This window comes from Pantherophis guttatus, chromosome 1, assembly GCF_059756535.1.
Source record: "Pantherophis guttatus breed Tessera chromosome 1, ASM5975653v1, whole genome shotgun sequence".
Taxonomy (NCBI): domain Eukaryota; kingdom Metazoa; phylum Chordata; class Lepidosauria; order Squamata; family Colubridae; genus Pantherophis; species Pantherophis guttatus.
In genome coordinates this window covers 316,299,524-316,312,280 of record NC_142063.1, presented here as the reverse complement: position 1 = coordinate 316,312,280, position 12,757 = coordinate 316,299,524, and the positions used below count along the sequence as shown (strand labels likewise).

Genomic DNA, 12,757 nt, shown 5'->3' with positions numbered 1-12,757 from the left:
TTAGGGCTCTAAGTCCTTCACACACTTAGAGCCCCAAACCATGGCCTAAAGCCAGGTCTTCCAAGGCCTATCAAAGGACAACAGGTTGCGGTCATCCTCAACTCTGAAGGGAGAAAATTCCAGGAACAGGAATATTTTTATCTTGCTTTTATGCTTTCACAACGAGAACAAGAAAATATAAGAGGGCAACTTTGCATTATTAACTACAGCAAGACCTTTGACTAAAAAGTTCATGCCAGAATGTGGAACTCATGGTGTGTCAGAACAGCTGATTATTCTTCTCAGGAACATTTACAATTAACAAGAAGCTATTATGAGTGGAAATATAGCATCTCAGTATATGGAAGGAAGTAAAACAAGGATGAATATTGTTTAACTATCTCAACAAATATAAGAATGGCAAGATTCTAAAGATGACAACTGGAACCAAAACTGGAAGTTGAAACTCTTGACAGTCTGAGATACATAGACAAACAAGCTTGTTAGCTGAATGTAAAGAGCTGTCATGAACAAAAATGAAAAATGTGGATTTGTGCCAATTATTAAAATGACAGTGTCAACTAGCATTAGTGAATTTACAATTGAAAATGAAGAAGTGATTGGGGTGCATAGTTTTATTTTCTTTGACTTAAAAATGAAGATGGATAGTTAACCGAAAAATAAAGAGGATGTTAATTGTAGGATGCACTGTGTTAAGCAAGATCGGAAAGGATTATGATACTCTTAAAATGAAGATCAGAATATTTAAAGCAAGGTTCTTCTCAGTGGTGATGTATATTTGTGAAAGCTGAACATTGAAAAAAAGTTAACACCTTAGAATCATAAACCTGGGGATGTTGACTAAGAATGTTGGTATCTGGACCCATTAAAACAAAAATAAATGCCAGGGACATAGGAAGCAGGATTTTGTTGCTCTGTCATAATTTTTCTGATAAGATTCAGGATGAATGAATTGAATCAACAAATAAAGCCAAAGAGCACTTACACCTTGAAAAGTTCAAAGAATCCATTAAGTTGAACCATAACAATCTGCCAGCAGGAACAAAGACAGGCAGAGCTACAAGAGTTCACTGTTAACAGTCCGCTATTTGATCACTAGAGAATTCCAGGAGGCAGCTTGAAAGAGTCCAAATGCAGAGCAAGGGTGACAAGAATGCAGGTCAAGTTTTTCCAGTAGGTGACTTTTTTTCCAATGGAGTTCTTATATAATCCCAGTGTTAATGTGACTGCATTAACAATGTTATCATCCTCTCTTCTCAAGGAGGCATACTACAATATTTGCCTTTGCTCAGTCCTTTGCAGCTACCACTTGTTCTTGAGGGAGGCATCCTACCAGAACCTGGCCCCTGGGTCTTCCTTGTTAAAGCTCATTGTCTCTCAAAACTACTGTAGATGCTAATTACTTTTTGATCCTTCAAGCTGCTGGTCTGTCTCTTTAGTTTCTGACTCAGGGATTCAGACAAGACCATAATAACCCCAGACAGCAAGAGGAATCAATTAGTCCAACTGGATTAATTATTATTTACTCCCTTGAGATGATGTATAAAGTCATATTTGAGGCATGCAATGTGAACATATGATAGACTATTAAAAACAACTATTTTGATTGAAGAGAAGAGGAGAATGAATAAAGAGGATGTGATGGCACAGTGCTTAGAGTGCAGTACTGCAGGCTACTTCTGCTGCCTGCCGGCTGCCTGCAATTTAGCAGTTTGAATCTCACCAGGATCAAGGTTGACTCAGCCTTCCATCCTTCCGAGGTGGGTAAAATGAGGACCCAGATTGTTGGGGGCAATATGCTGACTCTGTAAACTGCTTAGAGAGGGCTGTAAAGCACTGTGAATCGGTATATAAGTCTAAATGCTATTGCTATAATCAGGATCAGAGACGTCATTGGAATGCCTTTGAAAGAATTATGGGTTCTCACTGGAGACAATCAAAATGGAGGCATTTGTGCTAGTCACCAGGATCTTAGCCCAGCAAAAAACAACAACTATCTCTATTCAAACCTGTTCTCCAATTGTTTGTATTTGTTTATTGCAAACTAAATTTTATTATGGGATGACATGTAACAATTGATTTTTTTTAATGCAGACTGTGTTTATATACTAGGAAAAGCCATAGTTGGTTAAATAAATCATAACTGGCTTGGCTGTACGTAGTATACCTATCCATGAATTATGAGCTATGAACCATAATGGATAGTTTCAAACAATGTGTTAAGCCAAAGCAAGCAAACCACATTATGGCTTTTATAATCATAAGATAGTGTGGTTTGAAATTGGACTGACTTGATATTAGACAGGAATTATACTATGGGTGGGCCTACAACTGGGCACATCCTGCAACTCTCTTGATGTGGTTGTGTGCAGAGAATTTAGCACTGAGAATTTTAGCTTTTTTCAATGTTTTTATCCCTTCATGCATGTAGACACATCTGCAATTATGTGGTTAAGGCTTGTCAAAATATAGAAGTCAGAGCAAGTGGTTAAATAAATTGAAATCTTAAAATAACCTGAGTAATTTGCAAAAAAAATTATACAGAATAGATGAGTTTATGTTGATTTTTCTGCTCATACATTGTAAATAATATTACCATATTATTAATTTGGATGCTTGAATGCAAGTTGATTTGGAAAATAAATCTTACTGTTCCTAATGAAGACTCTGAGGGAAATACATTTTTCCCCAATTCCTTTTTGAAATGCTTTTGATTTTAAAATTAGGTTTATTATCAGCATTTAAAAAATAGGCTTACCATTCCAAATGATGTTCTTCAGTTGAAGAAACAGCAGTCAATACAATATAGTGTCTGGAAAAATAAAGAACTAAAATTTGATATATTTAATAGTTTTAGTTTTAAAACTAAACTATTAAACTATTAAAACTACTGTTAAACTATTTAAAACTGTACTGCTCAGTCTTCAATTCTTGTTAACTTACTTTATAACACTGTCTCTTCTAAAAGCTTCCCTAACCTTGAAGTATATTGATGTGCTTCTCCCACATTAATTCTCCCTCATGTGTAAGGCTAAGGAGGCTTCGGCATCAGTCAAGAGTGGTAGAAGAGCTTGTTTTAAGCAAGACAGTTTATCAAAAATGGAAACTGGAACAAAAGATACTTGATTGACATAGAGGTGAATGCCTAGTACAAATTCATGATTCCTATTACAGGAAATACAGTATAGGGAGCAGTTGAAAGAGTAACCAATTCTTGTTTTAGACATTATATAATATTGATAACCCAAGTGCATGTAATATTCATATTAGCAGGATAATATTCGGTACTCTATTTGAAGAAAGCAGCTTGCTCTATTAGCCAACATGCCACTGCCACAACCATCCAACACTTGTTACCCAAAGAATTGCCTTACTTTATGTAATGATAAAGCTGGCTTTGGGTGCAGCTGTTTGCAGTTGCATTGCAAGATTAATTAAATTGTTTGGGCACAGATTATATTCTCCAACTTTGGTAACATTTGTACCATATCACAGGCTGACTACAGGATAATCCAATGCATTTCAAAAATAACAAATAAATATTAAAATTAATAAGGAGTCACTACTGCAAATATATTTCCTAACAATGTTGAATTCCCTACCCTATCCAGCTATCACTAAGCACATTACTACTGCACCCAGATTTCTTTGATCCAACACATTCAAATTAGTTTTAGTTTTTTAAAAATATGCTGTATTTCCATTGTTGTTATTTTAGTATATGCTTTTACCCATAAGATGCTTAGGATGCATTGCTAGCTAAAATACAGCATATTTAGTTGCTGAAATGTGAATTCTGAAACCTTTGGTGATCTTACATACTTATACTTTTGAAAAAAGTTGGGTGGCTCAAGCAGCTTTGGCCAGTCCGACTTTCCTTGAAGAATTTCATCTGTAACCATGAGACCTGTTTAAATATAACACACCTATAGTAAGTGCTTTACAATAAACAGTTATAAGTTCAGAAGTATCGGTTCCACAAAGGCTATTGAGACTAAGAATAATAGGAGTTCTAAATCATAACAAACCTCATCAAGAACTTTCCTTAACCTCCAGTATCCCATTGTTTTTTCTAGTTGTGCCCATTCTAATACTCTTCCCATTGGGGTAGATTATAAATAGTTCCACATTTTCATCTCAATCTTTTCTATTTTTAGAACTGGCATCCTATCCCTAAACTACACAGGAACACTTTGTATCTCATCTTGGATACTCACTAGTGATAAATGGATGTTATCAGAAATAAGAGATGAATATGAAAAGGGAGAAGGGGAATAATAGTTAATTCTGCCCAATGCCCACCCACACATCAAGATCAAAACTCCCAGTGCCACATTTCTAAAACCCTGTCTAAAGGAGGAGGTGTCTAAAAGAGACTTCTCTGTGAATTTTTTTCACCCCATTCTCTCCTGTCCAATGAGCAATTCTGCTGTCATTTTTAAGGTGGCTATTGTTTTCTCTTAAAATGCTATAGAATAAGGATAGGAATAGGAACAAGCAAAATCAAAAACAATGACATGAATGCTGTTTACTTGCATCAGTAAAGATGCACCTGGGGGGAAAGGGAGAATGAAGTCAATCTTCCTACCCCCACTAATCAATCCCTCCAACCCTAAAAAATTCAAGGAGAAATTGCTCCTCTATCCCAAATAATGCCTTTTTCCCCTAAATTTTGCTGAGGTGAAACAGGGAAAAGGATGTTGGGACAAAGTCTCCCTTATCCCTTTAAGAAATGTCTGCAACAACCAGATACTAATACAGAAATAGCTTCATTCATAGGATAGTTTTATCTATTTTTCTATGGCTATTTATCATTGGTTGCTTTTGCAAGTTACATAGATTCATTTCGACTGAAGTGGTATTATAATAAATAGAAAAATAAATGAAACTTATCACTAGGCACCCATCTTTGCAAAAATAACAATATTGATCAATGAAAATGCATTTCTACTAGATTGCAGGTGAACAAAAATGATCCAGAGCACTTTTTTATATCCATTCACAAGAGGAAAATGCAAAACTCTTCAAACAGAATATCCAGCAAATAATAAACCATTCTTACTCTGATATGCAAAACAGAGGCAATGGAGATGGCGTACCGTATTTGAATTCTTCCACCATGATTGCTCGGGTTGATGTGGACACATTATAAGTGGAGTTCTGCTGTGGATAGGCTGGAGTGATAATGGGCATTAGATGATACCGGTCAGCTGGATTTACCTATCACAGATAAATGGGTGATTCCATGAAGAACTAAGTTTCAGAATATGAACCTAAAATCTCACCAACCACCAACTCACCAACTGGCCTTTAGAAAACCAAATATAAATTTAAGTCTTAACCTCCATTTGAAACAGGGGAATATAACATCAATCTCTTTTACAGTAACTATTGTCATTATACCAAACATGATCCAGGCAACTTATTTTATGCATGTCCAGAAAGTGCTTTAAAGCTGCTAACTAAAGTTTAGCATTCAATAGAAAATGCAGAAAAAACACCTTCACTTATCAGGGAATATCCTTTCCCCACTTAGAATAGATAAATGCATCCCAATAAGTCTAAAGCAATTTTAAAAAATAGCTCAGAATAGAATATGAATCAAGGACACGGCATAACCACAACATTGATTACAAAGCATAATACACAATAATATCACAATGCCCTGCATGCAGTGGTGGGTTTCAAATTTTTTTACTACCGGTTCTGTGGGTGCGGCTTGGTAGGTGTGGCATGGCTTGGTGGGCGTGGGAGGGGAAGGATATTGTAAAATCTCCATTCCCTCCCCACTCCAGGGGAAGGTTACTGCAAAATTCCCATTTCCTCCCGATCAGCTGGGAGGCAGAGAATAGATGGGGGTGGGGCACAATCAGAGGTGGTATTTACCGGTTCTCCAAACTACTCAAAATTTCCACTACCGGTTCTCCAGAACTGGTCAGAACCTGCTGAAATCCACCTCTGCCTGCATGCATTTTGTCTTGAAATGAGACAGGGACAGTCATCTTAGAAGTGGATTTTGTTTCAAACATTAGCAGTTATTTTCTGTGAACATTTCCTCTCCTCCCATGTTGCCCCACGCAACTCAAAGACCCTCACAGAACATATCTCTTAGAAGAGGAATGGATACTGCAATCAAGAATTGTTATTTGTCATCTCAAAGTGGTATGCTTTACAAACCCTGGGGTCCCAGACAGGCAAGTTGAGATTGCTCTCTTCAGGTTGTTTCAGCAAGACAGGATTGGGCCATTCCCTGCAAGTAAGAGTTATAAGTGGTAATTCTGGACAGTTTATTATTATTTATTATTTTATTAATTAAATTTCTATACCGCCCTTCTCCAAATAGGACTCAGGGCGGTGCACAGCCAAGGTAAAAACAGAGCATACAAAATTTAAAAACAGTATTAAAATAATTAAATATTTTGGCCGTAAATTAAAACAACCCAATTTAAAATCAATTTAAAATTTAACTCAAGCCAGCCCAGCTAGTTGAAATAAATAGGTTTTCAGGGCCCGACGAAAAATCCGGAGGTCTGTTATTGTACGTAACTCTGGGGGAAGGTTGTTCCAGAGGGTGGGCGCCGTCACAGAGAAGGCTCTCCCCCTGGGGGTCGCCAGCCGACATTGTCTGGCGGACGGCACCCTGAGGAGGCCCACTCTGTGCAAGCGTACTGGCCGGTGGGAGGCTATTGGTGGCAGAAGGCGGTCTCGTAAGTATCCCGGCCCTAAGCCATGGAGTGCTTTAAAGGTGGTCACCAACACCTTGAAGCGCACCCGGAAGACCACCGGAAGCCAGTGCAGCTCGCGCAGGAGAGGTGTCACATGGGAGCACCTCGTCGCCCCCATAATCCCCCACGCGGCCGCGTTCTGGACCAGCTGGAGCCTCCGGGTGCACCCCGGGGGAGCCCCATGTAGAGAGCGTTGCAGTAGTCCAGGAGGGAAGTGACTAGTGCCTGAGTGACTGTGCGTAGAGAGTCCCGATCTAGAAAGGGACGCAACTGGCATATCAGGCGAACCTGATAAAAAGCCCCCCTGGCCACGGCCGTCAAATGATCTTCTAAAGACAGCCGTGCGTCCAGGAGGACGCCCAAGTTACGAGCCCTCTCCGTGGGGGCGAGTGATTCGCCCCCAATAGCCAGCGATGGCGTCAGCTGGCTATATCGGGACTCTGGAAGCCACAGCCACTCGGTCTTGGAGGGGTTGAGTCGGAGCCTGTTTCTCCCCATCCAGGCCCGCACGGCCTCCAGGCACTGGGACATCACTTCAAGGGCATCGTTGGGGTGGCCTGGGGTGGAGATGTACAGCTGGGTGTCATCAGCGTACTGATGGAACTCCACCCCGAAGCCATGGATGATCTCACCCAGCGGCTTTACATAAATGTTGAACAGAAGGGGCGAGACCGACCCTTGTGGCACCCCACAAGCAAGGTGCCTCGGGGTTGACCGCTGCCCCCCCGTCAACACAGATTGCAACCGGTCAGAGAGGTAGGAGGAGAACCACCGCAGAACAGTGCCCCCCACCCCCAACCCCGCCAACCGGTGCAACATGATACCATGGTCGATGGTATCAAAAGCCGCTGAGAGGTCTAACAGGACCAGGATAGAGGAGCAACCCCTATCCCGAGCCCTCCAGAGATCATCCACCAACGCGACCAATGCCGTTTCTGTGCTGTGCCCAGGCCGGAAGCCGGACTGGAGCGGGTCTAGATAGACAGTTTCATCCAGGTACCGGGGAAGCTGTTGCGCTACCACACTCTCAACAACCTTCGCAATGAAGCGAAGGTTGGAGACTGGACGATAGTTAGCCAAAACAGCCGGATCCAGAGAGGGCTTCTTGAGGAGGGGCCTCACCACCACTTCTTTCAAAGCAGCCGGCAGGACCCCCTCACTCAAAGAAGCGTTAACAATCTTCTGGAGCCAGCCTCGTGTCACCTCCCGGGAAGCCAGTACCAACCAGGAGGGACACGGGTCCAATAAACATGTGGTCGCGTTCAGCCGTCCCAGGACCCTGTCCATGTCCTCGGGAGCCACAGGATCGAACTCCCCCCAGATAACACTCTCAAGACCTGCCTCAGTCATCCCGTCCGGACATACCCAGTCAGAGGCCAGCCCTTCCCGAATCTGAGCGATTTTGTCATACAGATACTGCACAAAGTCCTCAGCTCGGCCCTGCAAGTTAAGTTTCTTTCATTCTTTTCGAACACATACACTGTATATGGCCTCAGGATTTGTTCTATCCATTATATTAATCTGCACACAATGCTAATATATGTATAGGCAATCTGACAAAACTTGAACTACAAATAGGAACTCTATATTACTAACAGTAGAAACATAGGATATGCCTGCCTTCCTCAATATGCCACCCTCCAACCATAACTTTCCATCAACATTGCCATGCTAGTCAGAAGTAGATGCATGTCAGAAATGTCTAGAGCAGGGGTTCTCCAGCATGGCTGGCTGGAGAATTCTGGGAGCTGAACTTGACAAAGTCTTAAAGTTGCCAAAGTTGTACATCCCTGCTCTAGAGGTTACCAGGTTGGGAAAGCATTATTTTATACCAATGCCAGCAAACAAATAATAAATGCAAGGGAGATTAATTTTCTGGCAAATAACCAGATTCTGTAATGAACTAAACTTCTGGTTCCGGGGACTGACCCAGATTGGATCCTGTAAGATTCTGTAATCCCCAAAGCAATTCTCGTGAGAGCTAATGCAAAGGGAGGGTAAGAATTCAAAAAGGGGATAAGCCCAAGGTCACCTATGGAGACATAAAAGTTAAAACAGCCAAATATAAATCATTTTAGCAGTTCCACTAAGGGATGATTTTTTAATTATCAAAGGAATGCAGTGCACACTATCTATGAGGCTGAGGCCCACAATGGCTTATAAGCAATACCAGTGCTGTACTGCAAAAAGAAGATGGTGATAAAATAATTTACTTTCCCTTATATTTAAATTTAATTAAAGCTATCACACTGAAACCTTTTAAGTATTTTCCTCCTGCGTCATTCTATGAATTCTATTTCAGGCAATTCCTAGTAGGACTTTGGCACTGATGTCTACTGAGCAACTTGGTTCTATTAGAACCAGAAGAAAGCTAACTGGAATGGTATTTAAAAGTGATATTCTTTCTGCATTCTTTAAGGAGCATGTTTGCTTTATTAGTAATGGCTGCCTTCCTGAGATGATCTACCATCCAAAATGTAAGAATGTAAACCAGATGTGTCAAACATGCGGCCTGCAGGCTGGATTCAACCCATGATAGGCCCAGAGTTGTTCTGCGCCCTGGCCCCCCAGTCAGCCATGACAACCAAGCCATACCCATCCAGCTCCCCAAGGGCAAACAAAATCCTGATACAGCCCGCAATGGGATCAAGTTTGACACCCCTGATGTAAACCAATTTTGAACTGAATTCTTCAGAAGAAATTCTATGCCAGATAAATGTTTTCAGCGAACCAATTTGGATAGCAGAAGGCAAATCTCTTTGCACAACTAACTTTCAACTTTCTAGAATGAATACTTATCAGGAAGAGACATGATTTCAAACCACTTGACTTGCAAATCATAGCTTAGTGTAATGTTTTGTTAGTATATAATATAACCTGCATTGCTTACACAGTAGAGGCCTAATACATTAATCAAAAGTTGCTTTGAATAGTGGGATGGATTGTCTATTCATTTACTAAATAAGTAAATCTTACCATTTTGAAAAAATTAAGAAGAATCTGTGAACAAGGGTTGATGCCAAAGCATTTGGGTACAGCTGACAGGTCCTTGCCACCAGCATGGCCCAAGAAACACCACCAAGGAATCCCAGCATGTTGGAATAAATTCCACGCCCTAAAAGTAGATATTTGGCACTCAGATGGGACTCAGTATTTCAAACAGTCTCATTCATTATACTGGTGTAGGCTATCATGGCTGGCATCAATGAAGCAGTGATAAGCTTTTGGGCTGAAATGCGTATTTTTTTATCCTGCCAGAGATTCTGGTAAAACATCAGGACAAAAGAAAACTAGACTACAATCATTCAGCCTGCTTTAGTCTGATTTAAGTTAGTTCACTTTCTTTTCTAAACCAGGTAGCTTAAAAGACAAGGAAGAAATAGATGGCTGTATTTTCCACTACTTTTATCACCACTAAATAGTTTACACTCAGTGAAATAAGCAATTTTGGGTATAGGAAAGAAATTTAGAACATGAGCACAAGTGGAAAAACATGAACCACTTCACTTCCCTTAACTAACTCAGAAGCTAAACTCTCAACCTCCTTTTAACTAACTCAGACTATGAAATCTGATGGCAGATTCCTTATATCTAACATGGCACAACACTCAGAAAAGCCAAAACACTCAAAAATTCTGAAACAGAAACTTGCACATCAGCCCAAAGACTACATTAACTAACACTTAGTTTTGAGCTCCCCAGCAACAATTTTCTGTATAGGTATTTGTCATTGAGACTTTGATTCTAGCAATCACTTTCCTTTTGAAAGTATTCCACCTTGTGGCCATTTGTATGCCAGGCAAGCATGGAAAGGGTTGAATTTAAAAGGTGCCTCTCCTGTTTCCTGCAAACCTGAGTTAGGCAAATAGACAGCTCTGTGGTGTTGATTTGCCTCACTTCCCTTTAAGGACAGCAGATGAGCAGCTACAATTTGGACAACCCAGCCAAGGAAAACAGATTCAGCCCATGGTCTCACTGTCCACACCCCACCAGCTTGATAGTCAAGGATGATGCGCTGGGTTGTAATTCAAGCTTATAGATAGGTTACTTATCTGAATTATGCATGCATCTACAATAGTTTGTTCAATGCCCTTACAAGATTCCTTATTCAGTTGTCAAATGCAGGATTAACTTGATAATAAACTTGATAATAAATTTTTTGCTTAGAAATAAGTGACTTTTTAAAAGAATAAGACATTGAAAATATATAAAAGAATTAGCAGGTATATCCTGCCAAGCTTAGCAATAAAATGTTTCTAATAATAGGAAAGATGTCACAGTGATTACTGCCAGTCTCAGCATCCTTTCACCAATTTATCCTTCCTCTCTCCTGTCATTTGGATCCCTAGACTTCAGCTCTAGCAGCATCATAGCAGCACCTATTGCACTAAACATGCAGCAGTCTGAAATCTGACCAGAACCATGTGCTATAAAAGCTCTGGATGGCTGACAAATGCCATTGTCATCCTGCAATATACAAGTGATTATTTCAAAGCCTTAAAATTAGAATGAAAAATAGGGCCCTTGTCAGTCAATAGGAGCGCTGATTTACCTCCAGCCTACCAGGTACTTAGGAACCGAAGGTGTAGCAGCACAAGTAAAACAACAATTAATGACTTAATAGCCAGCCATCAACATCCTATAACAACTAAAAGCTACACACAATCAGGAATCAAAGAACACATAGAACAGCCCAGTGTACATATTCTGGAGAGAGAGAAGTTGTCATGGATTTGCACCTGGACCCTTCTCCAAATGCAAGTTTGGAGAAGGAGGGAGAGTGCTTAAACCATAGGAAGCCTCCTCTAACATATGCAAAGAAACACAGATATTAGTTTAAAAGGTCATGTGTTTCAATTCCTTGATTGAGCTGACATTATATTTAAAGTTTCTCTAAAAAAGAATGAACTACTTCACTCTCACTGGAAAATACTAATGCCTTTCAGTGACCAGAAGCAAATAACTTTTTCCCTGTAGCTAACGATAACTTCAGAAAATGCTAAGACTAGTCATGTCTGTTATTATATGTACCTTCTAATAATGCACCTTCATAACCGATAAGAATGAGAAAGGCACTGTGACTTCTTCAATATTTGGACTGAATTTTTTCAGCAATATGAATTAGGAATTACAGCAGAGTACAGGATATAATTTGTACATAATTTTTATAACAAAGTGAGTGCAAATCTAATTTCCAATGTGGAACAGCTCAACATATTTTCTTGGTTATACTACTGAAGAAACTAGTTTCTTGATTCTCACAGGAACCTCAGTGCTATTTGCCAGGCCCAGGACAGGCTTTGAGGTGACATAGTAACAGGGCAACTGCAATATTTCTGTTCTTGTTCTTACATAGGACTGTACTCTTGTAACAGAATGACAGAGTTGAAAGGGAGCTTGGAGGTCTTCTAGTCCAACCCCCTGCTTGACCAGAAGATCCTGCACCATTTCCGACAAGTAGTTGTCCAGTCTCTTCTTAAAAACCTCCGGTGATGGAACACACATAACTTCTGAAGGCAAGTTGTTCCACTGATTAATTGTTCTGTCATTTTTACAATCGGGTGGACATCCAGCTCAAATACCAATGCTTAACAACTTGAGGTAGCTTAAAGTAGGTTTTGAGCATTCAACAGGAATCGCAAACACATACCCAGCCACTGGTTTGCAAACATTAGACACATGTAAATTTGTTTCAGGATCCACTAAATTTATGGTTCAACAACCATTATGAAGATTTGCAGAAAACATTCATATATGACAAACTCACTTGGCTTACCCTAAAGAGTCATTTCAAGGACTATTAAGCCTTGCAGCTGATAGTGCAAAATTTGATGTATTAAGTACTTACGCTTAGCCCACAGTTTAATTGCTCTGAGTGTCAGCCTGAAGTTCTCCTTGTTTGGTACCAAATGAAGTATTTCATCAGTGACTCTGCAACCTGCCGACAAACATTAAAGTTTCAAGTTAAACAGGCAAAGCACCAATAATGGCAAGCAATGGTCTACAGCAGCATTCTTCAGCTCCCTGCTATC

General features: G+C 40.2%; 1 protein-coding gene across 1 annotated transcript in view; it reads right to left on the bottom strand.

Moving 5' to 3' along the window:
- Positions 1-12,757, bottom strand: part of PAPOLG (poly(A) polymerase gamma) — a 42,207-nt gene that overhangs the window by 14,119 nt on the left and 15,331 nt on the right. Inside the window, exons 8-13 of the mRNA XM_034427317.3 lie at positions 12,574-12,663; positions 9,702-9,840; positions 6,178-6,250; positions 5,100-5,220; positions 3,823-3,907; positions 2,759-2,812 (exon numbers count right to left, since the gene is read on the bottom strand). Of these exons, the coding sequence (XP_034283208.2) occupies positions 2,759-2,812; positions 3,823-3,907; positions 5,100-5,220; positions 6,178-6,250; positions 9,702-9,840; positions 12,574-12,663 (562 nt within the window). The remainder of the gene's footprint in view (positions 1-2,758; positions 2,813-3,822; positions 3,908-5,099; positions 5,221-6,177; positions 6,251-9,701; positions 9,841-12,573; positions 12,664-12,757) is intronic.